At 39.0% G+C, this 26,804-nt stretch overlaps 3 protein-coding genes across 3 annotated transcripts; 2 read left to right on the top strand and 1 right to left on the bottom strand.

Moving 5' to 3' along the window:
• Positions 1–171: 171 nt before the first annotated feature.
• nmur1a (neuromedin U receptor 1a) lies at positions 172–10,025 on the top strand. Its single transcript, XM_088313370.1, has 3 exons — positions 172–282; positions 6,408–7,267; positions 8,774–10,025. Exons 2-3 carry the CDS (start codon positions 6,430–6,432, stop codon positions 9,154–9,156), a joined length of 1,221 nt encoding a protein of 406 aa, XP_088169496.1. The 5' UTR covers positions 172–282; positions 6,408–6,429; the 3' UTR covers positions 9,157–10,025.
• Positions 10,026–14,577: 4,552 nt separating this feature from the next.
• dynlt2b (dynein light chain Tctex-type 2B) lies at positions 14,578–17,451 on the bottom strand. The gene is made up of 5 exons (XM_088313359.1): positions 17,292–17,451; positions 16,199–16,332; positions 15,999–16,068; positions 15,871–15,934; positions 14,578–15,773 (listed from the first exon to the last, which is right to left on the bottom strand). Exons 1-5 carry the CDS (start codon positions 17,336–17,338, stop codon positions 15,726–15,728), a joined length of 363 nt encoding a protein of 120 aa, XP_088169485.1. The 5' UTR covers positions 17,339–17,451; the 3' UTR covers positions 14,578–15,725.
• A 2,020-nt stretch (positions 17,452–19,471) lies between these two features.
• LOC148324207 (5-hydroxytryptamine receptor 3C-like) lies at positions 19,472–25,897 on the top strand. The gene is made up of 9 exons (XM_088313538.1): positions 19,472–19,511; positions 20,649–20,812; positions 21,610–21,654; positions 21,749–21,855; positions 22,335–22,504; positions 23,144–23,310; positions 23,413–23,623; positions 24,986–25,165; positions 25,602–25,897. Exons 1-9 carry the CDS (start codon positions 19,472–19,474, stop codon positions 25,895–25,897), a joined length of 1,380 nt encoding a protein of 459 aa, XP_088169664.1.
• Positions 25,898–26,804: the final 907 nt, after the last annotated feature.

The raw sequence follows: 26,804 nt of genomic DNA, 5'->3' as shown, positions 1-26,804 counted from the left end.
ATGGTTGCCAAGCTGGTGTCAGAAACACACAGCTCCCGCAATTAGCATTGCAGTAATGATGCAATTACACTGGACACAATTCTGAATTTGAAAGCCTGTGTGGCGTGTGTGTGTATATTAATACGTAGAGGGTGGAGGTTGACAACAAAGGGTGGCATGAGGCGATGGCGAGGGAGGCTTGAGGAGAGAGCCACAGATCAGGCGCAGAAGCGAGAGACGGGAGAGCAGCACATTGTTCACACTCCAATTCAAGCCACAAATTGCAATCAAACTCGGGAGAAGGTAAGACACTTATTCCTCTTTGAAGTTTCTCTGGTTAGTTTTAGTGTATAGGTTAAATGATAAACCACTTGATCCCAATAGGGAGGCCTAATGCATTTGTTTTAGCTCTATGTTGCCCGTTAATTTGTGGGGAAAGTAAACATAATTATTTATTATCGTGAATGTGCATTATTCCGTTGCAGTGATCAAGGCAATGAAGGAAAAGGAAATAAAGCATATTAAATCCATTTAGCAACAGTATAGTGAAATTTGCTCACAATCAGTTCTTGGCAAACATGTCTGGTTTAAAGAATACAAGCGGATGTCAGTTGCAAGCTGCTGTCTCCAGATTTGTTCAGAAGCAATTCTATCACAAGAGAAAATAGAAATCATAAACGTTTTGATTAAAAAACCTTTCAGTAAAAATTGAACCATTTTAACATCTGTACAAGTGTAAGAAGAAGTTAACCTCTATTATTGGTTGAAGCACGAATACAAAAAAATGTGTCGTTAATTTTAAGAGCTAGTCAACTCAATTGGGCAATATTGAACAGCACAGACTGGGACGCATGTGCTGCAAGTTACATTTCGGATTCTATGGTTATCACCACATTTCTTGTTAGCCAACATTCGTCCACAACTGTGAAGATATAAAAAAAAAAACACACACAAAAAATCTGATTAAAAAAATCAAGCAATGCTAGAATGAAAAATCACTTATTCCACAAATTTTCATAATGCATCATTTAAAAAAGTGTAAAACATGCTTATGGCTAAAAAATAGCCAATTAAATAAGTTTCCCACCACTTTCACTGTATTGCATTTATTGCATTGTATAACATTGACATTTAGAGGATCCTTTGCACATTCCTTTGTACAATTTCTCCACGTGAGGATAACCAAAGCAGACAATTTTTCATTTGCATTCTGTGCAATGAAACATTGCCACAAAGGAGAAGTTAATGGTTATATCTAAAATTCAAAGTACTTTTTGACTGCTATGTTCTATAAACAAAACAGTTTTGGCGTGCTTTTCAAAGGAGCATAAGTGGTTGTTGCTTGGTGCTCATTATTTCCCGACCTCACTGGCAGTGGCAATTCTAGAATTCATTACTATTAATTACTGTGTTATTAATAGATATAGCCTAGTGACTCCATCGATTAAAATATACATAATTATGCCTCACCAAATCAATACAATTAAAATAGAAAGACTTCATATTTTCTCATCCGTCCAAATGGCATGCGTGTGTTGGTCTGTTAGTTGCAACTGCTGTATATATGCAACTCGATTAGCAGGCATCCTTGTTATTTTGGTGTTTGTGCCACCGCTTACCCCCACTAGCTTAATATCGCCATAGCTCATATCATATCTATGGCACCGGCCCACCTTGGAGAAAAAAAATGTTCTGTCATTGGGTAGTGTTTGGAACAGGAGCAGATGCCAATTAAAGAAGCACACCGCTCGCTTCCACCTTGCACCTCAAGCGCCGGTCACACCTCTACTCCTTGGTAAGAAAATGTGCAGGGGCGCACCAGCATCTGTTGCATATTTAACATTTTCCGCACCACTTGATGTATGTGCTCCCCTGCCGATATAACTTCCTTCCTCTCTTTATTCATAACTGCTTGCAGATTTAAATTACTTTAGTCTGTCATGAACACTAATGTATCATTTCAACAGTTATAAATGATCTTTGCCTGCCAGACGCCGTAATTTACACATAGGTCTGAATTTGTATTCAAGCAATAAATGAGATTTTAGGGAGTAGAGATAATAAAAAAATTAATAAATAATGAAAATGAATTACAGTGCAGACTCGGCATATGGAAATATAAAAAGCATAAATTATAAATGTTCCATATAACACTAATCCTATCTATTTGCATTTTAAATTTGTCTCATTGCGAGGAAGTAAAAAGTAAAAGATGCAGCCAAAGCATGATTTGTCTGTGTTAAACATTTGTTCAAAAGCCACATGTATAAATGTAATCACAATGGTGATATACATTAGGTGAATGCTTTGGTTGCCGTGACTTCAGAGGGCACCACAAAATTGGGGAAAAGAACACTTTTAGTATACTGTAATTATATGAAAACAACGTATTACTATTAACTTTTAAAAATGGAAATGCTAATTCACAATTAATATTACTACGGATGAAAACAGACAATTATTTATTCACGAGAGTGTGACCTTTGATTTCTAAAGAATAGTTGTTGTTTTTTTGTTTTTTTCATGCGTGCATGCTCACCAGGCAACCCACCACTACGCTACGACACAGAGTGGAGAGGCCACCTCGTGAAAAACTATCAGAAAGAGATTCTAAAATGACTGTATTCCAATTGAATTGAAGAGAATTGATTTGAATTGTTTTTGATCAAATTGACAAGGATAATAAGCCAACTCAAAAAACGGCCATGAGGCAGGAGGATTATGAAATTACTGAAAATGTAGTCTAAGTACAACACTAAAAGACAAAAATATCCCAAATGGATAAACAGATTTCACTTGTCTCACACTAACCTGGCAACGGTGCTAAAAAAAAAGGTTCTCTTCCCAAACTCACACTTAAATTAAATGTAAAAATAGACTAATCAACACCTCCCAAAGGATGTTACTGCGTTCATCCCATGCATTAACACCACAAAATGATCTCGAAAAAGCAAGAGTTTAAGACACTAGAAAGCACCTCATCTGAGTCACTGCAAAGTAGCCAGGGCAGTAACCATGCTCATAAACTTCTCAGTGTCCAAACCGATCCAATTGGTATCAACCTCAGCTGTACCTTGAAGCAAGCTGACTCCACCAAATCCAAACTGCTTCATCGCAGGGATCAATTGTTGAGCATTGTCAGCGTCCTTGGCTACCCGTCTACCCTACCTCCAAACGGTTGCTTCCACTTCTTTTCTGAGACCAGCCGTCACCGCGCTCTCTTGCCAAGAGGCTTATCACATATCAATTTCCAATTGTGTGAGCAGGGTGTTACCTATGTCAAATGCACCAAGGTAATTACCATTGCATGTGACACACAGGCAGCAACAAACAGATACGGCCTCACAGGAAATAATAAACCAAATGATATGAAATCATTTTGTCCAGTTATAGCAAATCAAACAGATGTCATCTCATACATTGCTGTGCTTGCAAAAAAAAAAAAAAAAGAAAAGCTTTAGCTTTTCACATACAGTATACTATTTATAGCCAAGGTTCTGTGAGTGCAGCATTTAGGAGCAACAGAACTACTGCAGCGGGAAAAAGAAAAGACAGAGATGCAAAAGCCACCATCAACAACTAGACTGCAAAATATTTGTGGAATTTGTAGCAATAAGCTAAGTGGTATTAGTCATATTAGGAAAACCTGAACTTGTATTTCCAACTGCGACTGTGTAAAATGTGTTATGCTTGCTTATTCCATCATCTGAAAAAGTTCAGGTGAATAGCGATAGTCTGCATCAAAAGTGTTTCATGTGGCATCGCTAAGGAGATCAATGGAGATTGATTGCCAGAAGATAGATACAATTATTTTACATTCCCTTTAAAAAATGTAAATACAATGCATCTAAAAGATGAAATTCCAATTCACCAGCTACCCTTCATACAAAATTGGCAGAGAACAGTTTGTATTACTTGCAGTATGCCTCATTTAGAAAACAAAATCAATAATCCCCCCCCCCCCAAAAAAAAACCTCGAACATTTGCTTGAAATTATGTTCATTGAATCGGAATTATTGACTTAATAGCCCAAATGCTTATGAAAAATTAATACGTAATCATTAGGCGGCTCGAATGACCACAATAATTCCAATGACCAAATTACTTTGCCCTGAACCAGGACCTCTGAAATATACATGGCTTTCCTCTTTGTGCGCCTTGGAAAGTCATATGAGGCATCGCTGAAGGAACTCATTCTGCTGGTGATGAGCTGCAGATGAAGTTGAGTACCTTCAAGATAAAGCAAAGGCCACTGGTGTGAGACGAAATAAATGAGCATGAGACATCATTAGAATCACGGCTACCCTTGAGCAAAGCACAGTGGAGCTGCATGGTACAGAGCAATAAGATTAAAAAACACTTTGCGAAAATGATTAATATTGCCTGAAACGTTGTGCCCAAGGTACACTCAAATTGCCAATCATGGACTACTTAGACTTTAAATATATATTTATATGTTCAGGAAGCAAACTGGCTGATTGAATCGCCCAAATGGAACAGGCCGCACGATTAGACTGACAATGTTGAGTCACATCCTGAATGCAAGCTCCCATCATGGCCCGATCATTGGGGAACTATGAATGGGAATAACAAGAAAAAACATTTTATTTTTCATCTTGGAAGCATACTCTAAGATGTCCCCAAAACACATTTAAAGATGTATCCTAATTAATAATACACCCAAACACATTTGCATACTTAATTAACTAAGAAAACAGGCGAACAGGTGAAAAATCTATGAATACATTTTCAAAGGTTTTATTGTAGAAGTGGTTGTCTTGTCGCCATTCAAAAAAAAGAAAGTTGTTATATTGGTCAAACCACAATGAAGACAATCAAGTCACATGATTTGGAGCGCTTGAAGTACAATGGCAAGGAGCAGATGGCAATTTGGTCTCATTCATTCAATCTGCTCTTCATTGTCATCCTTGAGATAAGATTTCAATAAGAAAAGCAGAAAATTTAATTGGGAGTATTGGAGATTGCTTGAAAAATGGTGCAGAGGGATGAACATCAGCATTTCATCAACAAGGGGGAGGTCGACTTGCAGAATGTGGGCCATGAGAGCTGAGAATGCACTGTTTTATCTTTCTTTTAAAACAGCTCTTAGCTGATTAAAGCAAAATGATACACTTTGAAAAGTCACCCATCAATCGTGCTTTCCCAGCTACGTGGGAACTATCGAGGGGGATGCTAAGCGAACCAGTTCTGCACCAACTATGAGCTTTGGCTGGCTAGCTGGTGCAGCTAAATACGGTACCGTTGTTCCAAGGTCCACAAATCTGAGTCAGTAATCCTCACCTTGATGGCAGCAAAAAAAGATATTCATCTGAAGAGTATCATTATTAGGAGCGGCTAGGCATTGAGCAAACAAAAAAAAAAAAGAGAAAGAAGAGGAAAAGATGGAGAAACCATGTTAACGACAAAGTACAAGTGAAATGGAGACTGGCAAAACACGAGAATTAGGCTTGGGTGGTGCAATACACTTAACGGAATTCTGACTACAAACAGCCAATAAGAATTATAACATATTCATAGTTGGAGAGACAGAAAATAATATTCCAGCTACAAAATGAGCGCAACTTGCGCAAGTGTCCAAAACTGGAAATTAATCACTACATTAATTAATGTAATTATTACTCAACATTATAGCACCTGTGTCAAACTCAAGGCCCGGGGGCCACATAAGGCCCGCGTCCTCATATTATGTGGCCCGTGAAGGACAAATCATGTGCATCAACGTCCTGTTGCTAGCACATTTTCTTCACTTTTAACAACATTGCGATATGAGATATTGCCATTTATTTGTTACCAATCCTCCCCTCTTAAAATAAATTGTTGACAATTATTGACTAGCTTCTGATTTCAAAAGTGGCTTTCCATCAATTCGTTGTGTGTATGTGATGATATGGGTTCAAAATTCATAACGGTCTCCGAGGGAAACCATAACTACGATGTGGCCCGTCCACAAAAATGACTTTGACACCCCTAATTTATAATATCAGCAATGTTTATTTAGTATATATTCATTATGTTCCATCATAAAGTCAGTGTGAATTTTGAAATCTGCTTTTGGATGAAAATTTGCTCAAAATTATTATAATAATTGTACTTATTTTTGTTTGTTTATTTAGTGTAGGTAGGTGTTTTTATTTTAAATCAGTTGAACTTTGAAAAGGGACTCTACAACCCATTAAGAAATACTTTTGATTATAAATTCTCAAGTCTATATTTTGATATATACCGAGAAGGGATTTTATAGTGTAATATGAATTTTAGTAATTAAGTATTTGCAAATACTTCCCACCTATGCTGACCAATAACATGTTCCTGAATGCTCATAATTCTGTCTTCTGTCTGTAACAATGGACTGTATTTTTGTCTATATTCATTTAATACAGATGGATGTTTCATGTCATTCTTCACAGGTCGTCTCAACACTCGAACACGATGACCCCTGACACGAATGGCAGTTTCATGCATGTGGAGAACACGAGTGTGACATGGGACAAGTTTCTGGAGAAACATTTGGGACCCCGTCGCTCACCCATGTTGCTTCCTATCTTCATCAATTACTTGATCATATTTTTGTGCGGCGTTTTTGGCAATGTGCTGACTTGCACAGTCATCGCACGCAACAAAGTGATGTGGACGCCAACAAACTACTACTTGTTCAGCCTGGCCGTGTCAGACCTGCTGGTGCTACTGCTGGGCATGCCGCTGGAGCTGTACGAGCTGTGGCAGAACTACCCGTTCCTGTTCGGGAAGGGAGGCTGCTACTTTAAGATTTTCCTATTCGAGACGGTCTGCTTGGCATCCATCCTCAATGTAACAGCCTTGAGCGTTGAACGCTACATCGCTGTGGTGCACCCGCTACGTGCAAAATACGTAGTGACGCGCACCCATGCTAGGCGGGTCATCCTCACCGTGTGGGGTGTGTCTGTGTTGTGTGCTCTTCCTAACACAAGTCTGCATGGGATTTCCTACCTGACCAGTAACTCCACCACCCCGGACGGACCACACAACGTGGAGATCCCTGACTCGGCCATGTGTACGCTCGTGAAGCCTCAGTGGATTTATAAACTGATCATCCAAGTGACCACCTTGCTATTTTTCTTCCTGCCCATGCTCACCATTAGTGTTTTATACACGCTTATTGGGTTGCAGCTCAAACAGGAGAAGATGCACCAAGCGATGGAAGCAAAGTCAGGTGCTGTTCAGGACAGTTTCTGCAGCGTCCGCACTCAACAACAAAAGGCCAGACGACGGCAGGTCACCAAAATGTTGTGTATGTTTCATCAGATTTGTTACATTTTCTAAAGAAAGGTTTGAACATTCACCCTTTTTTCAAATGGTTTTATGCTTAGGATGTGATTTAAGAAAGGCTTGCACATGCAAAAAGAGCTGCAAACATGAATGCTCACATGAATTGATGTGCAAGCTGATATCATATCGGATACACCAAAGATTGCATCTGCCAAATTTTAATTTTGATACACATTGTCTACGCAGCAATTCCATTTTGGAGCTTCAACCTTAGAGTTAACATGGAGCTTGTCATGAGAAGGGGTCATGCTATTTTTTTGCGTCGTGATCATTTAAGTGCACTGTGACAATTGGTGCTGGCCTCCGCAGAGCAGTTTTGTGGGTCTGCTGTTCCAAGTTGTAAACACAATGGGCCACTCATGCATGAATTGTGTGTATTCTGCCAAAAATGTAGACCATAAGTACACAAAAATTATGATGGATCCATCATTTGAAAAACCATCAAACACTTATCTTTTACACGTGATGCAAAATGTATTGAAACGACAGTAACGGTAATTACTTAAACCGAGAATTTGCTAATAAGTTGACTAATATACTAAATAATCAAGGAAGACAATTCGCATCACATTTTCTTTCCACAAATGACTGCACCGCACGCACATGCTGTCATTTAGAATTCATTCAGCACATCAAAACATCCACAGCGGTGTGAATAAAATGGGCCGGTATGCGTATGAACATTCCTCCGTATTTATTAGTGAATGAGGCCCAATCTTATGCAGGCTGTGCAAATGGATCAATTTCCTATGCACTTGGCACAAGGTAAATCAAAGAAAACATGGCTTTTATGTGGTGGCTGGCGTCCCCAAATTGATCAAAGGGATATATTTTCATCTATAACTCAGTTATGTTTGTTTGCCTCTTCCACTAACACTTCCAATTCCATCACTCCAAATTTATTTGTACCCATGCGGCGCTCTCCCACTTTTAAATAAAATGGCTTTAACAATGTGCAAAAGTGATCGAGTGCGTGCCAATCTTCGTCGAGACGTCAGTATTTTATGCAATCTGTTAGAGTCAATTTACAATATAGGACCTCCTATTTGGGAGTTTAGTAAAGCAGGCATTTAGTAGGTTACCTGGATTACACACAGACAAAAAATGGAATTTTAAAAAGTATTTTACATAAGTTTCCCTGCAAATAAATTAATCTTCGGTGTAATGATTCATAGGTAATATACCACAATGTAGAAGTGCTACAATTGAATTCATATTTCAATGGTGAAATATTGTTCTTGTTCACAAGATATTTTCTAATCTTCAGTTTTACAAGCATTAAGAAAGACTGAAGTGTGTTATTATTCTTTCTTTGCTACAAAAGAAAATGTGATTCCTGGTTTCTCAGAATTGCCCGATATTATAACCATCGATTTTTGGTCATTCTGGTCGTGGTGAAAACTGTGTGTGCCTCATCAATTGTGTCATATTACATATTGAACATTCTAATTCTTTCATTTGTTTGCAGTCGTTTTAGTGGTGGTTTTTGGGATCTGCTGGGCTCCATTCCACACCGACCGCCTCGTGTGGAGTTTCATCACTGTGTGGACCGACAGCCGTCGTCAAATCTTCGAGTATGTGCACATCCTCTCTGGAGTGTTCTTCTACCTCAGCTCAGCAGTCAACCCAATCTTGTACAACCTTATGTCCACACGCTTTCGAGAAATGTTCAAGGATGTCATGTGCCATCGGCACAACGCCATGCCTCGAAATTATTCTTTAAGTGTCACTCGGGTGACGCTCCGCAGTACCCTGAATGAAGTGCCACTCAGTAGTGGAGCCAACGCTGTGGAAGGGGAGGCAGAGGATGGAGAGCAGCCGCTGAAAGAAGAGACCACTTTCACATGTTAAGCTTTGTGATTTTGAACTACACTTGTTTTGTTTTCTGCCCTTCACAATGAGCCTAATTCAGCTTAATGTCTTAAATTACTACGGCTACTGCATCAGTTGTTCAAAGGCCAAAATATGAGGACAGAAATGGCAGGAAAGATCGAACTTTATTTCGTGTGGTTGTGCTTGTCCTATCCTTGTAATATTTTAGATTGTCTAGTTTAAGCAACACTTGTATCTGTCCTCAATTTATTTGTCAGAAAGCCACAAAGTCCGGTGGACTCTCGATATTCAAGCTGGAGCACGAAGTTTGAATGTCTGCATATAATTGACACCCCATTAAATTGATTTAATTTGTGATAGAGTGATAATTGACTCTATTATTAGTGTGACGTGCTGAGCCACACTTCGGCGTGCTCCCCACATGCTCGAAATTAGGCACCAGCAGATTAGCAGATATTTTTTTTTCTACATTTTTAAAAATATTCTTTGCGATTTGTTTTGTTTTTAGGGTTTCCCCTTAATTTTACCCATAGTTTTCATGGAAAATACATATTGATCGCTGTATTTTCGTACACACGCGCAAGCGAGCGTGTCGTAAAAACTGTCGCATCTTCATTTTCCTGCCGGTCAAGTTTACTGTGATTGGGAATTTGGCTGACCACACATTGCCTTTCTGGGCAGTCTGGCGCACCAAGGGCTTTTTGTATAATTGCCCCTGGTGCACCAATGTCACAAATTTGGTGACAGAAAGTGGATTAGAGATTGGACCTAAATTGTGGCGCTGGAGATGGAATGTGATTTTGGTAGATTTGATAGAGGCACGGGCAGAGAGAATCTGAGTTCAGTGGACACGGTATGTGTGTGGCGGATGTCATTGACAACAGCGAGCATCAATTATATGTGAGTTTATTATAGAAATTAATTAATTGGACAAATTATTATTATCATATTTCATACATTTTTTAAAGCACCCCCCTGATAGCGGCACAGCTATGGGTGGGGACGGTGGGTGTTGTCACACACAGATGCACGATCACCAGTGGAAGATGCTAAGTTCCAACCTCACAACGACCAACTTTACATCATACCCACGTGACTTGTGTGCGGGTCCTGCTCAGTGACGGAGTTTGTGTGTCCCCAGCAACTAGCTGGCAACCAGTTCAGGGTGTAGTGTGCCTTTCGCCCGAACTCAGCTGGGATAGGCTCCACCACCACCGCGACCCTGTAAAGAATAAGCGCTTTGATGATGACACAACACAAAAAATTCCGCAAAGGATAAACTGACAATTGCCAAAGCACTATTGTGCGGGGGTTGACAATCGCAGTCATATCTATTATTAAAGTAAAATCAAACAACTGTGAAAGTCTTTGTTTTGTTTTTGTTCAGGAGAAAAAAAAGGATTTTACATTAATACATATAAGACACAGCACCAAAAATACAGTCCAAATGGTTTTCACATGTGACAAAATAATGTTTTTTTTTTACCTGGACACATCAACCATATTCAGTTCAGTGGTCAGACATCTGCTCAAAAAATTCCGCTCAAGATTCAACGTTCATACTGTTTTGAAAGATGGTTCTCCGTCTTTCTTGCTATATAGCCATAATGTTCTATAATATGTGACCATTGTGAGTTTTTTTTTTTTTTGTTGCGACAAACAGTTAACAGGACTTGTAGAACAACAACAAATCTTATGTCAAAATCAAAGTAGAGGTACAAGTTTGCCATTGGCCAGTGACAAGTTACAAGTTACAGACGTAAACAATGCAAATGGTTGTGTATGTTTGTCTTCAACTGCATTGAATAAATGTATTTAGTCAAATGTAATGTGTTTTTATGTATTTTATTTGTGTATGACTGATTGATGCAAATAAGTAAATAAGTAGAAACATTGCGCAGTAATGCCGATGCCTCGCTGCCTTAAACATTTGATGAGCAGGTCCACCCCTGTGAGGTTTTCTTGCATTTCATTTTGTTTTGTTTGTCAGTCTAAAAATCCTGAAGCCATCCATGCCTGTCCTAGTAGCAAAATCTGCCTTTCGTGTCATTTTGTTTTGTTTGTCAGTCTAAAAATCCTGAAGCCATCCATGCCTGTCCTAGTAGCAAAATCTGCCTTTCGTGACATGCGTTATCCAGAGTGTATGCTGCCTTTTATTTACAAATACAAGGATATAAAATACATACAGCATTTTAATTTGATTTTAAAATTTGACATTTAAATTTCAGTCAGGGTCATTGTGAGCGTGTGATATAGAGCACAATAGCAGCTTCAAGTTCAGATCCAAACGAATGGAACCCAATCTGGCATTGATGACTGGTCATGAATGATGCATATAAACACACTACTTACTGATAATGACAGTGAAGCTGGCTGATAATGGAATTTGAATATGTTGATGGAAGTTGGGTAATGAGGATTGAAAGTCATAGAGCAGCTGTGGGCACTAAGAATGATGCCTGTGGGTGGAGTTCTCAGTGATAACGGAGATATAAAATGAGAGTATGTGAGTTTACCAGCTAGTGATTAAACTAGCCATCCAAGGGGGAAAAAAAACATCCTCGTAAATACAAAAGAACATGTAGTTAAGCGGTAGTTCTCACCCTTCTCTCACTGACGTATCCGCTCTGAATAATTTTTTCCAGCCAAGTACCCCCGAACCAGCGTAAAGCATTTTCGAATGATAATAGGAAACAATAGTTTTATAAATTCCTAGACCGAAAAGTTCAGTCAGTCCACTGAAAATGATTGAGGTGCACTCAAAACAAAAAAAATCCAACAAGGTGGATGAAATTAACTAGACTTCTCTATGAATTTCTATTTGATAAACTTTTTATGAATTATACTATGAATTTCTCACAGCGCTCAATTTAAAAAGTAGGCTATTATCAAAACGGACTCAAATGTGCCTAGTGGTGCGTACCGCCACTCCCCCAAAATCAGCTGGAATAGGTTCCAGCTCATAATTTCTGACAATGTCTCATCTCCCAAGGCACTTTGAAGGGTTCTGAATTAAAGTCTTGGCTTACATGCTGCCAGATGCTTGAAGCCCTTCAACCAAATGGCGAAAAAGATTAAGCAATGCGGACTTGACATATGAATTGACAACCACTCTCGTTAACAACTGCTCGTAATCAACATGTTGCTCAGACATCAGGAGTGGAAAATCTGTCCCCATCAATGCACGGTCACAACCGAGGCCTGGAGAGGAGAGCCTTCAGCTGGCCCCTTCTGGAACAACATGTCAACCTTTGGGGTTAAAGGGGAAGTCAACCCAAATTTTTCTTTAAAGGAATAAGTTTTAAGCAAGTCAATCGAACCACGTTTGAGGAATATGAGTGAAGTAGTAAAATCCACACGTTTTTGTCCATCACGGAGGACGGCCATTTTGTCATTTTTGACGGCTGAAATTCAATCACAGTTTCTCAGGGCTCGACAGGTGAGCCGTGATTTGTTGTTACCTGAGCCCTGAGCAAATGTGATGTCATTTTCAGTCGACAAAAGTGACAAAATGGCCGCCCCCTGTGATGGACGACAATGGGTGGCTTTTGCTCCTTAACTCATATTCCACAAACACAATATGAATCAGAATACCTTGTTTAGACTCGTGAAGGCACATAGAACATTTTATTTCAAGGAATCTTTTGGGATTGACCTCCCCTTAAGTCATTTAAAACGCCTCTGGTTGTCTTAGCAAACGTTTCGTCTCTCATCCAAGAAGGTTTCATCAGTTCTTGCATCAAGGCGTCGCAAGGACAGACCAGCCTAATCGGATGAGAGCCAAAACATCTTCTAAGACAACCAGAGCCGTGTACTCGCGATCGATTTGCAAGAAAGTGGTCGAGATTACAAATGTGAGCACATCGAGCTCCGACTACTTTGCATAAATGACTGTTGTGCATTTGGACTGTCAAGTAGTTCATTTGCAACACCTGAAGTACCCAAAAATAGCGTGAGAAAGACGGCATTGCCATGTTTATGTAATCAGAAATTTATGTATGAGTCATTTCAGTAATTGATCCATTTTTGTAGCCGAGCATATTCACTGGATTGCTTACTTCTGCCTCGTGCGAAGTCCTCAGCGGTGCAGTGGTACGCTTGCACCTGCAGGCAGAATGAGTTCAGTTTCCACTCAGTGACAGATGTGAATGTGAGTGTGAGTTGTATTTCTGCGTATGTCAATCACATAATTGACGGGCAACAAGTCCGGGGTGCAGTCTGCCTTTGGCTCAAACTCAGTGACGATAGGCTACAGCTCCCCGCAGTTCTGGACAGGATAAGTGGCAGACTACGTGGATTGATGGATGGATGCCTCATTAGTGTGTGGGAAGTAGAACTTTTCCCAACTGGTGAAGACACTCCAAAGAAAACATCCTGAAGGTCACATTTGTACTGACAAGTTACTCTTATCTCAAAATATACTAAATTAATCAATAATTGTTCAAGAGGAGGCCGGCGATTTAATGATTAGATTTGAATGTAATTGCATATTTGGCAAGACAGCAGAAACGCGCACCTGTGAATTTGGAAAGTACCTTGTGCACTTGTGTAATGATATTCCTCAAGACTAAGTAACTGCTTCTGTACAAGAAAGTAACAGTCATCACAAGCACCAAACAGCAAAGCAAACATTTGCATTTTGCATCTGCAAAAGTTGGCATTTCCAGTTTACTTTAAAAAACAAAAAATTCTTTGCAAACTTTAATCAATACAAATTAATTTTTGAACAAGGGTAGCATGTTGCTGGATTAGCCTGAGACCGCTACTTGTGTATGCATAAATAGAAATGAGATCAGGCAGCCCGAAGTGTGAATGCTTTTAAAACCAGGGCAGGTTCAAATCAATGCTTTTTTCACATACCTATGAATGAGACATTTTTCGCCATTATAAAATAAATGTTCTAAAATATTTTATCCTGCTCTCCTTGCCAGATCCTAAGATGAGGTTTTGTAAAGTAATACAGACTCGTGAAACATGATGCATAATTATTAAGCACTGATAGATTAAAATGTATCAAATTACTAATATTTTTTGGAGATAGATCACCTAAATAACAATTATCCTTTGAAAAATATGGAACAATTCACACACCCATAAGTGAATACGGTGTGTGGCGAGACGAGGTGGTGGCAGACATTTTTTATCATGGTGAGTTGTGGGTGGAATGAAGTGTGTGTATGCGGGTGGGGGGACTATAAAAAGGGGGGGCTATCCCAAAAAATTAAAAATGAAATACACATGCTTATGTCATGTTAATAAATCAAGTCAACTGCTAGTCCAGAGAAAATCACCGCCTCAAAACATATCTAACCTGAAAAACAATCACTGAGAGCTTATTGATTCAATTAAATATTAAATATATCATCACTCAGTATGTTTCATTGCGCAACAACACTATAGCATCCATCTATCTGCATGCGTACAAAGACAAGACGAAAATTACATAAATAAAGTGTATTTATTTAATTGTATGATACATGCTGAAATTGTGATGAGTTCAGTATACAAGAGGCCAGTGCTCAGTGCTACTGGTTGGCCTACCGCTAATCAAGACAATATGTCTGCTCCCGGACAAAACTAAAGTTGTGACCATTTTAGAGGACCTCTTCAAACAGAGAGACACTCAGAAAATAAATTACTTTTTCGCATTTTCAATGACTTCTGACTTCATATTCATGCAAGACACAGTAACTACAATCTTGTGAGTGCTGAAAGACACACTCAATTGATACACAACAACACAAATAATGAAGTCCAATGAAGAGCTGTAGCAAAGGTAAGAATAACCACTGTTGAACGACACTGTTGGAGATGTATTAATCCACCAATATGGTTATTTAATCCAAGGGTTACCCACTTTTTTTTTCTAAATGAAGCACTACTTTTTGGGTACTGATTAATACAAAGGGATATCATGGCGGGAGAGACGGATTTTTCAAGGAGTAGTCAACCCAAGAATTCTCTTGGCAATATATTATATATGCCTCCACTAGGTTAAACACGGCATTCTAATAAATATAGCATTTGTGGAATATGAATTAAGCAACGGAAACCACACATTTTTATCCATTTCAGGAGGCAATTTTGCCGCTTGCTGTCGGCTTAAAATGGTATCACAGTGTCGAACCTGTTTTCTGGTTTGGCTCTCCTCGCAAAATGTAAATTTATTCAAATTCTCATCATAACATACATAATATTGCTATTTCACTGTCATCTAATTATCTGTCTTTCATTACATTTGAATACTTTTTCTCTCAATATCTTTATATTTCCTTTCTCAGAGGGTTCTATTGGCTCAGTAAGGAGTGACCATTGCAAATTTTGCATCGATCATGAAAGCCGTATCTCAGTGAGCAGCGAAGGTTTGTGAGTGTTGGTGAAGGGCCCGAATGAAAAAACAACATTCGCTACGTTCAATAACAGTCGCAAACCTTTACCACTCAATGAGAGACCGCCTTAAAGGGCAACAAACAGTCACAACAAGTCATGGGGATAAAACTCAGAATGGTGTGTCACCAAATGATTCTGTCACTTTTTTTTTTGCCTCAGCAGCTGCCATCCTCCTCCACACTCCTACTCGTGGCTGCTTAGTAGAAATAGCTTCCAAACACGGCCACCGCACAGAACAAGCTGTCCTGTGAATGTCACACAAACTATTCTGAAATAAACACACAACAACACAAAGCCACTCCAAAAATCACTCAGCGGCCTGAAACGAATAAAAATACTTGCATTCATGAAAACATCTTCTGCATAGTTGTCCGTATCAGCATCCCATAAACATCTTGACGACATCCTGTCAAATCAAACAAGTTTTATACAAATGTTGAAATAATCATTTGAATCAATATGTCACTCACTTGACACCTTGTCCACGTTGTTCTCCGATGGTCACCTGCACTACAAACTTGTACCTGTCAAATCCTAACTCTGTGTTGGAAGAAAAATATACACCAGTCAGTGATCAGTAATACAAACATTTTCGGTACATTTTTCCCCACTGTTAGATTAGAAGCAGGCATGCGTGTGTGTGTTTGTGTTGCAGACTTGCATCACTCACTCTTTACTTTATTCTTCACAGAGTCAGCCAGTGTCCGGGTAAGCTCTGAGACCTCATCTGGGTCGTATTGTACTTCAGACAGGCTCGCTTTTACTGTCTCACGAATGCACTCCTTTACAACTGCAGGTTTGAATCTAGAGTGATACATAAAGGCCACAAAATAATACAAAATTTGCCTCATTCCAACATGCAATCATTTCACATTACCTGCCCTCTGAAATTGTACATGAAAATTAAATTGTTATCTTTTGTTTCTAACCCAAACCTCAGAAATATTGACTGACCACTAAGCGAGAGTGCTGCCCTGTGTGAGTGTATGGATGTAAATAGTCAAATAATGTAGCCAATAAATTAACCATAATAGTAAGTACTATTACACTAGTAAACTAATTTATATATTTGTCTGTATTATTGTTGTATTGCACTGGAGAGGGGAGCTCTCTAATCTCGTTGCACTCTTGAGTACAATGACAATAAAGGGATTTCTAATTCTAATTCTAATTCTAATACAACATTTATACTGTGTATTAATTGTTGCATATTTTGGTTTTAGGTTACTGTGATGGAAAAACTTCCAGCTTCTTATTCGTCACCTTCCCGAAATAATGGTGTCAATCATTTCTTCTGTGTTTTTAGAAAATATGAAAAATCCAACAAAATCATAAAATTGTTTTATATTCATTCATGATTACATTTCATGGGGTAGAATTATGTTAAGAGGTGTAGCCGGAGGAGGTGAGCACACTAAGGCGATGGCAAAAAAATTAAAATAAAACGTTTCGTCAAAATATAACTGAAGCCATTATTTTAAGATGGTAACGATATGTCGTTGGCGACCAGAGTTCATTGCATGAGAGAAAGTAATAATAACCAGAGGACCGTATTTTAGCGTTGTTTAAAGTCTTTCATCGAGAAGGTCGGATGGAGAGATTGTTTTTAATATTTCGCAATGATCAATAACACTCATCAGTATATACACAAAGCATAGGGGAGGAAACCCTCGGTTTACGGTCGCTAGGCAACGCAAGCGTCGGCGAGGCTACTGCTACATGCTAACCTCACAAGACACCGATTTGGGTTTAAAACAACTCACTTGTGCTGATAGTTGGGTCGTATGAGATATGAATCAGAGCCTTCCATGGCATGTGAGTGATAGAATAACTCAACAAGGAGGTGTGCCACACAAACGAAAAACGAGCAATCTTCGCTCGGAAAGTTTAAGCGGAGACTTCCGGAAGTTTATCCTTGTGCTACACAGCATTCACCGGAAGTGATTGACTGGATTCTAATTTTCAAAATAAAAAAAATGAGATAAAATAAAGACTGTTAAGGAAGTCGTCCGTTTACGACGGCATTCCGTTCTCATGATGGAGTTGCCACTTTTACTTGAAATAATGGCATCAAGCGACTCTGCATTCTTCATTTGTGTTCAACATTCATGCACTAAAATATCAATAATGGACAATAGTGGATTTACCATTACAGTGTGGTGTTGGTCATCTTGAGTATACTGACTTTAAAAGCGGTATACACGCATTTACCTTTCTTTATTATTATTATTTACCTCATCATGTGTGGGGTCGCATATATCAGTGTTTCCCAGTTTCCCAAACAGGTGTAAGTGAACACATTGCAGGGGAATGTGGAAACATTTATTTCCACACCAATAAACTGCGGCGCAAAAATCACATCAGCCGTGTGTCAACTCAACTGCCTCGCTCAGTCCACACAACACCAAGGACTTTTTTCCTTGTCTGGTCCATGTATAGGATATCTCACACAAAATGACAGTCAGCACTGTTCTCAGTCTCTGATTCGAGAAACGGCACAAGTTAATACCTCTTAAAATGCAGTATGCTATTAAAGAGACTACAAATTGAGCTCCTGAATAATGTTGTGATAATCAAAACACCCTTGGAATAAACATGTTTATTTCACAGTTGAATTGCTCATTATTTCAAAGACTGCATGACTGCAGGAAGAAGAAGACATTCTGCGCCCCAAACAACTCCCTTCCAAATCTGCGCCATGACTAGTAGTAGTTGGCTATCATTGAGATATTATTTTTTTATAACTGCAGCGCTGAATAACACTGTATTCTTAAGTATTAACATCAAATAAAACCCCCCAAAAGCATGTGGTTAACATGTTCAAAATTTAATGGTGATTTTAACATAGTCAAAATTTGTTTTTTGCGCACTTTAAAACGGTTAATGAACTCCTTTGCAACTGCTACCTGCTCAAACACTCGCAAACTTTCGCTGCTCAATGAGATACAAGCTTTTAGGTTGTACATTCTTAAGGCAACATGCACGTTTATTTTGCAACTAAATTGTGCAGGATATAGTTCACATTTTTATTATATTTTGAAACTCTTTTTCATGGTCGACCATCTCACACCAATTTATGTGATAATTTACCTGGGGTGTGTTCACCCCCTACATGCATCATAAGTGGTGAAAATTACAAACTGCAGCATGACACTTTCCTGCCTGAGCATGTGAGTTGGCAGAAGCAGTTTTAGCAACAATGTACCATATAAAATAAAATACACTGAATTGTAAAAATACAAGTGCTTACTGAAAAGCAGCTATCAATAAAAATTCAACTTTGTATTTTAGCTATTTCGTTTTCACCATTATTCAATATTCCCACTTTTGTTTATTGGTCGCTTGGTGATCTAGTCCACATATTATATTAGTTACACAACCTATTTGTTTTAAGCATAAACATGGTGAGGAAGAAAATGTGAAGAAAAAGTGCGGCGGTAGGCAAGGATGCCTCTTGTTTTCAGGCATCAACACTTGATATGTTTGTGGCCACCAAGTGTGACAATCGATGTCATACACACGGACGCATGCGTGTGTGCACTGAAGCTGTGGTTTATTTTGATTTTGGATACATTCCTATGTGAATCAAGTGGCTGCCCGGGAGTTTTACTTAATCCACATTGTTTGCATGTTTTAAACTCTCAACTTCAAGCTTCAGGTGCAGCACCACTATATATACAGTACTGTATGTACAAGGTGGACTCGAAGCTTCTCGGGACTGATAGGTAAGTTATTTTTAATCTGTCAGAATTGACAGCTACAGTACATTTTAATAAAGAATACTTCACTACTATTTCTGCACACATAGGAAAAAGATTTGACATTATGACCTTCAAGAAGTTGTCACCTACGGTAGAGTGTCCTTTCCGTTTGTACATCTGTATGCTTTGATCAACTTGTAACCGATAGCACTTGAATCGAATTCTAGTGGGTCCTTCTCTCAATGAATCCCATGCTGATTATGCTGGTGGTTTTTATTCAAGGTAAGTTTGTTTGTCAACACTCGAAAGAACAGGACAAATCAGACAGATAAAGTAGTGGGGCTGGGCGATATGGCTGAAGAGTATATCGCAATAAAAGTATTTCATATTGGTCGATATCGATACACATTTATTTTTTTTATTTTTTACGATCGAACCCTGAATTTAGGTAATTTTAACATAATACATTAAGACTTAAAGAAGTCAACACAGCTATGAAAAAGTCCAATAAACTGGTCAAAATAAACATTAAATAAACTCCTTTTTAAACATACTCTGCTTAGTAGGACTGGGTGATGTGGCTGAAAAATGTTTTCATAGTATTTCATATCAACGTTGATAATTATTGCTTAACCTACTTAAAAAAAACAATTACCGTAACAGTTTTTTTTTCCCAGTACAATATTATGTAGTGTACTAATACTCTCTTAGCCTGCATGCATTAGCGTTGACCAACCGCCTTAGGACTTATCTTTTTAGCGGGCTCATTATTGCCAGAGTCCAGTCCAGATTGCGATGTCAAGGGTTGGGCATGGCTCAGACCGGTGCTGGCACGAGTGCCGAGGACTAAGCGCAGCATCAGGGGGGATTGCGCCTTTTCTGTTGCCGGTCCTTCCCGACAGAATGAGCTTCCATTAAATGTTAGGCAAGCCCCCTCTCTGTCCACTTTTAAAACCCGTTTGAAGACACATTTTTATTCTTTAGCTTTCGACTCAACATGAGACTGTCGCTGTTCTGCTGTTCTTCGGGTGTTGTACTGCGTCGACTGATCATTTGATTTATTTGAACAGAGTTATGCCACTCTCTCGTTCTGCGTGATTATGCCACGCGCATGTGTCGTTGGTTTAATTGCATCTTCTTCGTTGGTTTAAATGCTTCTTTGTGTTTGGAGGTGACTGTGCACTGCCTACAAAACAATGCAATGGTTGGGGTTTGATTTTATATTTTTTTTTCTTTTATCAAGAGCATTTTCTAATATCGATTATGTGACTATCCCGATACATACGATGGATATTGAAATATCGCCCAGCCCAATTTAGTAGATTAGAATCTGTGAAAAGGTGATTGTGTGGTGAGCTGAATTTGAAGTAAAATACATGCAACGAAATAATTCAAGACGTGTTGTTTCTGACCTATCAGCTCCATGCAACGCCATCAAGGTCAACTGCTCTGAACCGAACCAACTGGCACTGCTGGAGGCCCTGAAGCCGATTTTTAAAATGGGTGCCATTCGGCCTGTCACAAACATGTCAACCCCCACCAACGTCAGTTTACACTTCTTCCTCTATGGAATATTGGGAGTGGTGAGTTCAATTCAATATTAATTGAGCAGTTATGTTTCCAAACCATTCATGCACCAGTTTTAAGGTTTAATCTCCCGGCGAATTCACTTTTCTCCTGGCCAATGTTCACCAGGCAGTCGTCTGAGAAATGATGATCACAGACAAACAGCTCCTGCTGTCGCATGTTTCCAACCATATCTGGCTCATAGTTTCTTGTTTAGGAAGACAAACGAACTCCAAAACATCTCGCAGGCCGTTTGTGTCACTAAGAAGATTATCAAAAACAACCACTTCTCCCCAACTCCGGCGCCTCATCGAAAGTGGGCTTGTGTTTTTAGTCTGCTGGGGCGTTACAGGGGTGGCTCCTCAATCGTAAACGTATAAGATTGAGAACCCAATTGTTTTCCTGAATTGGGCGCCAGAGGTGCTTTGAGAGCAAGAAATTGCAACAATGCTCAGAGATAGATAAATCGAGGAAATCACCACTTTGGGGACGTTTTTGGTGAGAAATTAGAATTTTGACATAGCTAAAAGAAAAAAAAATATATAAAATTGAATAAAAGTCTTAAAGATTTATTTGGTTTCATTCCGCAGTCCAAGAACAAGAATGGGAGGTTCATTGAGGACTCAAAATTGTTCTTGGGTGTGAGTGGTTAGTTGTGTGAATGGCTGGTGACCAGCCCATGGTGCAGCATTACCCGGACGGATGGATACAAACAATGGGTGACATCAAATTTTTAAAGTGGGGCGTTGTATTTGTTGCTGTATTAATATAAAATGAATGTAACTCTGACATAATTGATACGTCTGTTCTTCAGAACGAGAAGGCTCAACTCCTGACGACTTATCTTTGGCAACATTTTGTAAGTAATGCGCCCTTGTTGTTTTTGGGTTGGAATGACAATGATGTGTGATGTCATCACTTTACCACTTCCGTTCATGTCGACGTCATGTCAGAGGTGGCAGAATGAGTTTGTCAGTTGGGATCCTGTCCAGTGTGGCAGCGACAAGATTACCCTTCCCAGAAATAAGTTTTGGGTTCCAGATCTTGTCATCCGCGAATTGTGAGTTTCAAAGCTTAATCTGTTTATCTCTTTGCTTCACAGGCAGGTCTGTGTAGGAAACCTTTCTTGTTAGACATGTTGTTTAAGAGATGCTTTAATTCCCAAATGTAAGTGTTCCTCACCATCTTAACTACAAAATTAAAAGCACAGTAAACATGAACAAACAATAGCGCTATTATGGAGAAAAAAAAAAGCAATAGTACAAGACTGATGCTAATCTTTTAACGGGAATAACATCATTAAATTAGGAGAATTAATGGCTACGTTAACACTGTAAAATTATTATTATTATTATTAATAATAATAATAATAATGATGATATTATTATTATTATTATTATTATTATTATTACTGATTTTTTTGTGACCAAATGAAAACTGTGAAAATGTATTTTAAAGAAAATAAATTGCACAACTCTGTATGATACAAACATCTCCCCTAGTTTTGTACATTTTTAAATGTGTATCTGTGTGTTGCAGTATGGATGAAGACAAAGCTCCATTTGTTCCTTATGTGGATCTGTACAGCAATGGCAAAATGCGCGACGCAAAACCGGCCAGAGTTGTCAGTTCGTGTAACCTCGACATCTACACCTTCCCCTTTGACATACAGGACTGCACTCTTACTTACGGTTCCTACGTTAACTTGGGTAACGGATTTTACGTGATAAATTGTGGAACTTTGAACTGTTGAACGAAGGGAGTCATTTAGATGTGATTTGTGTTCACTGCTGAACGTGACAATTGAAGTGGAGACTACAAGTCAATTCACAAAAAGATACATCGATTTTGTTCTTCTTACTATCCTCGAGAAGGTTATTTCTCCTGGAAATGAAAAGATAGATTCATGTTGGATGGTGGATGTCATTAACTAGATTTACTGCAAATATTACTAACAACTAATCAAAGAGAAACAAGTTCACGGCATGCGGAAAATGTCACGAATATAGAGTGTGTTACAGTGACTAATTCTATCCAAATTAATTATTATTAATAATTATTTCAAGTCAAAAGGCAAGAGGAGTAAATTTAAATTAATATAAACAAATTAATTGATTTACAATAAGAGTTACTCTTATGTTATGTAGTCATGGAAAAGTTTGGCATGTAATACAGTATTTGAGTATATAACTATAGTCTATAAAAAGCTAATATAATTAAAAATGAGGAAAGACTGCAATTTATGTGCCAATCCGAAAGGTGTTGAGCGGAACAAACTATTACTCCTCCAAAAAAACAAAATGTTGCCCTTTCTGCCGCCGTTACTAAACATGCATCTTTTTGTTCAGCAATTGAAATGAAGGTGTCCCTATCGATGCCTGACCATGACATCGCAGCGAGATCCAAGAATGTGATGACCACTCTAGGAGAGTGGGAGCTGCTGAACATCACTGCCATAAAGCTTAATCAGCAACATGACAGTGAGGAAAGCTACGTGGACGAGCTTCAATTTCACGTATGTCTGATTATATTGCATGCAAATCGACATTACAATACTTAGAACATCCGAGTCCGAAGGAAGCGAAACACTATGGGATGTTTTTGATTGTTTTGCTAGATCCGGCTGCGACGCAGGTCCACACTGTACGTGGTGAACCTGCTGCTCCCCAGCAGTTTCCTTATCACCGTTGACTTTTTTAGTTTCCTATTACCTCCGCAAAGCGTGGACCGCTCCTCTTTTAAGATGACCCTCATCCTGGGCTACACCGTCTTCCTGCTCATCATGAACGACCTGCTGCCCATCACAGGAAACACCATCCCTATCATCAGTAAGTGCCTCATTCACGATCAGTTTCCCTTTGTGTATACAGTGAGGACCTACTCAACATAGTAGGTCACCGTGTATCAAATATCATACATGGAAGATAAATGTGATTTGTCAGTCTTTATGTTATATTTTTACACAACACAGTACTATTTTTATTTATTGAAAACAAGCCAAGTCAAATTCTATTAAAATGTTAATGGATTTTTTTTTCAAATGTATATTTATGATCAGTCTCTGAATTTTTTTTGTGTTATTTCTTTACGTGAATAAAAAAGTTTATTGATTTTAGGGGGCGCCATTGTCTGTTGCCACTCCAGCCTATAGAGGTGATAATGCTTCGGTCACGAGCTGATTGCTACATCCTTTTCTGCACCTGCTGTCTCCATGCGTGATTTGAGTGTACCACATTTAAAGGGAATGGGAGAAGCTGCTTTGATTTACCGCAAATGCACTTGGCTGTGTTCACACCCACAACGGCGCAAACCACACAGATTTTTTGGGGAATAGGCTGGCCGGAAATACAAGCATCTGGTCTATTGCACCTTCACACAGTTTTACTCCACATGCTGCGCTGGATTTGTGCCAGACACAAAAATAGAGCCTCTCGTATCAAGAGTGTTATCCTCTTTAATGCCTCTCCCCCAATAGAAGTTACCGTTTTATGCTCAGGGAAGAAAATGAACAGGTGATGACACCAGATAATGGTCATTACTGTCATTACTATCATCACCTTCCTTCAAGGCCGTATATTTCCACCAAGTGTAAAAAGATTGTTCTGGGTTTCTTGGAAAATATTTGACCTCTAATTCGAGATGGCTTCATCAGTTCATAGGCGAAATAGCACAGCTCGACCATGAGTCTTTGTTAAATCACTAAATGATATAATCTATAGACACTCAAAACCATCATCTGAGATCCAGCACACCCATCACCCTAATGAGGGGCAAGGAAGATAAAGAAATTGGATCGATGGACTTTTGTCATGGCTTTGCAATTTTAAACAATTCTGGTCAAATGAATGCATGCTCATGTTGCTTTCAAGTCGTCTGTGACAGTGCATCAATAATAGAATACACAAACACACACACGCACACGCACGCACACGCTCACTGATTTTATAAACAAATGCCCGAGGTGCAGCAAAAGTGATGAAGTGCAACATTGACAGCATTGATCGTTTGCATGAGCTATAAACAGCGCGGATAAACACGTACGGATTTCCATGTCGTCGCAATTCAAATGTCAAGCAAACACGTTTTACCGCAAGAAACAGCTTGTATAGATTGATTTGCTGGAGTTACAGTTGTTTATTTAATTCTTGAAGTGAATGTGTGCGTGACTTAGCCCCTGTCTGTCATGCCAGATGTATTCTTCTCTTTGTGCCTGGCTCTGATGGTGGCAAGTCTCCTGGAGACAATTCTCATCACCAACTTGCTGCTCAGCTCCAAAAATGTCAATCCCGTTCCTCGCTGGATCCGCATGCTTGTTCTGCACTTTCTGGGTCGTCTTGTTGGTCTGCCTTGGAAAGAAGACAAAGATGCAGGTATACAGAGAGCGGTGCTGATTAATACATTAGCTTTAAAATATCACAAAGTTTTCCATCTGATGTGTGAGGCGTGGCTGTAAGTTTTCAAGACTGGTGTCACAATAGCTATATTTCATATTCAAGATACAAACTGTATACATTTTCCCAGCAAAGTTATCCCTCCGCATTTTACCAATAGTCTCAGCCACAACTTCCAGCACAGCGAGTTTCTCCTTTGCCTGGAACTGTCAAAGGCTTATGGTATTGTGAGCGGGCACGTTGTCGGGGTGACGCAACAATGCGTTGTCCTGCCACAACGCTCGCCTCTTCTCACGCACTGAACAAAGTGTGCCGGTTGATCAGCAAAGTTTGGGTGAAAAAAAGTGTCTTTTGTGACACAAGTCCTGGGACTTTTCTTTGGCACCCGGGAAATTGAATCTCTCTTAACTAACAGAAACAAGAACAAGAGGCAGCAGTGTGTCGGCACCGAATGAACGTGATGACGCGCCTCATGACGAGAAAGGAGTAGAGGTTGAGAACAGTGCCCTGCAGGAGCTGAGGAGTCTTGGTGAAGACTTGAAGGTCCTCCGCCTGCAGGTGGAGCAGGAGTTGGGGAGCACCCAGAGCTCAAAGGAGTGGATCCAGGTGGGTTTCATCCTAGACCGACTGCTGTTTGGCGTCTACTTCATCTTCATAACTGTCAGCTTCATCACCATCAATATTATCTGGTTCAAATCCTATAGCCAGTAGATGACATCTTTTTTTTTTATAATTGAATGGAATTGAGATGCTTAATTTAGTAATTGTATTACTTTGAAGAGTGATTCTTAAATAAATTATGCCTCATATACAATTAGTACTGATTAGATATGTGAAAATATACAATGTTAAAAATAAAATTATATGGCGAATTACCTGATAGTTTGACTGAGCTTCATTTCAATCTTCAGTCTTTGTTTTACTGAAGTCACTCTGACGTTGGTTCTCTATTAAGCATTTCCTTTCAAACACAAGGACGAGAAAACCTAAGCCAAGAAACATCATTAACTGAATACGAAGTAATGAAGATCAAAAGTCCGTAAAATTACCAGTCGGTGGGTTTATTTCCAATCCGAGGTGTAGCTGCCTCTCACCCAAGCAACTGGGATAAGGTCCATTTTACTCGTGACCCTAATGAGGACAAGTACAATCGAAAATGGTTGGATGAATGGATGCCATTTCTCGGTCAAATGTTTTCAAAGTGGAAGGTTATCTTTCAAAACACCTGGATAAAAAAATATGATTTTTTTTTTATACTTGGTTATCTGACTGATGTTGAGTTCCAGATTTTACAAAACCTACCTTCAAACCTAAATCTTGGCTTTTTTTTTTAACCTGTTTGGAGTCTTTTCATTCACCATGATGATGAAATGTATTCTGGAACTATATCAGTTTGTTGTCGCTGTATTTGCTTTTATTTCGCATTTATTTCGCTTTCATTTACTCGGCTGTCTGCTGCCTGGTCGGCATTGCAAATGACAATCTGTTCTCCATTACCTTACCTGGACGAATTAAGGTTTAAGTAAAAAAATTAATGAAAAAAAATGTTCAAGGCAAAATAGCCCTAATAAATTTCAAATATGTGCCTTGAAAATTAAAAAAAAATGTTAAACAATTG

Source organism: Idiotropiscis lumnitzeri, chromosome 13 (genome assembly GCF_059441095.1).
Source record: "Idiotropiscis lumnitzeri isolate Australia: NSW breed Sydney's pygmy pipehorse chromosome 13, RoL_Ilum_1.0, whole genome shotgun sequence".
NCBI lineage: Eukaryota > Metazoa > Chordata > Actinopteri > Syngnathiformes > Syngnathidae > Idiotropiscis > Idiotropiscis lumnitzeri.
This window is presented reverse-complemented; position numbering and strand designations above follow the sequence as displayed.

Coding starts and splice junctions, on each gene's coding strand:
- nmur1a (XM_088313370.1), top strand. CDS start 6,430: ATGACCCCTGACACGAATGGCAGTTTCATGCATGTGGAGAACACGAGT. Junction 7,268..8,773: donor GCAGGTCACCAAAATGTTGT/GTATGTTTCATC, acceptor ATTTGTTTGCAG/TCGTTTTAGTGGTGGTTTTT.
- dynlt2b (XM_088313359.1), bottom strand. CDS start 17,338: ATGGAAGGCTCTGATTCATATCTCATACGACCCAACTATCAGCACAA. Junction 16,333..17,291: donor CGACCCAACTATCAGCACAA/GTGAGTTGTTTT, acceptor GTATCACTCTAG/ATTCAAACCTGCAGTTGTAA. Junction 16,069..16,198: donor TGTGAAGAATAAAGTAAAGA/GTGAGTGATGCA, acceptor CTTCCAACACAG/AGTTAGGATTTGACAGGTAC.
- LOC148324207 (XM_088313538.1), top strand. CDS start 19,472: ATGAATCCCATGCTGATTATGCTGGTGGTTTTTATTCAAG. Junction 21,856..22,334: donor GATCTTGTCATCCGCGAATT/GTGAGTTTCAAA, acceptor TGTGTGTTGCAG/TATGGATGAAGACAAAGCTC. Junction 23,624..24,985: donor AAACACCATCCCTATCATCA/GTAAGTGCCTCA, acceptor CTGTCATGCCAG/ATGTATTCTTCTCTTTGTGC.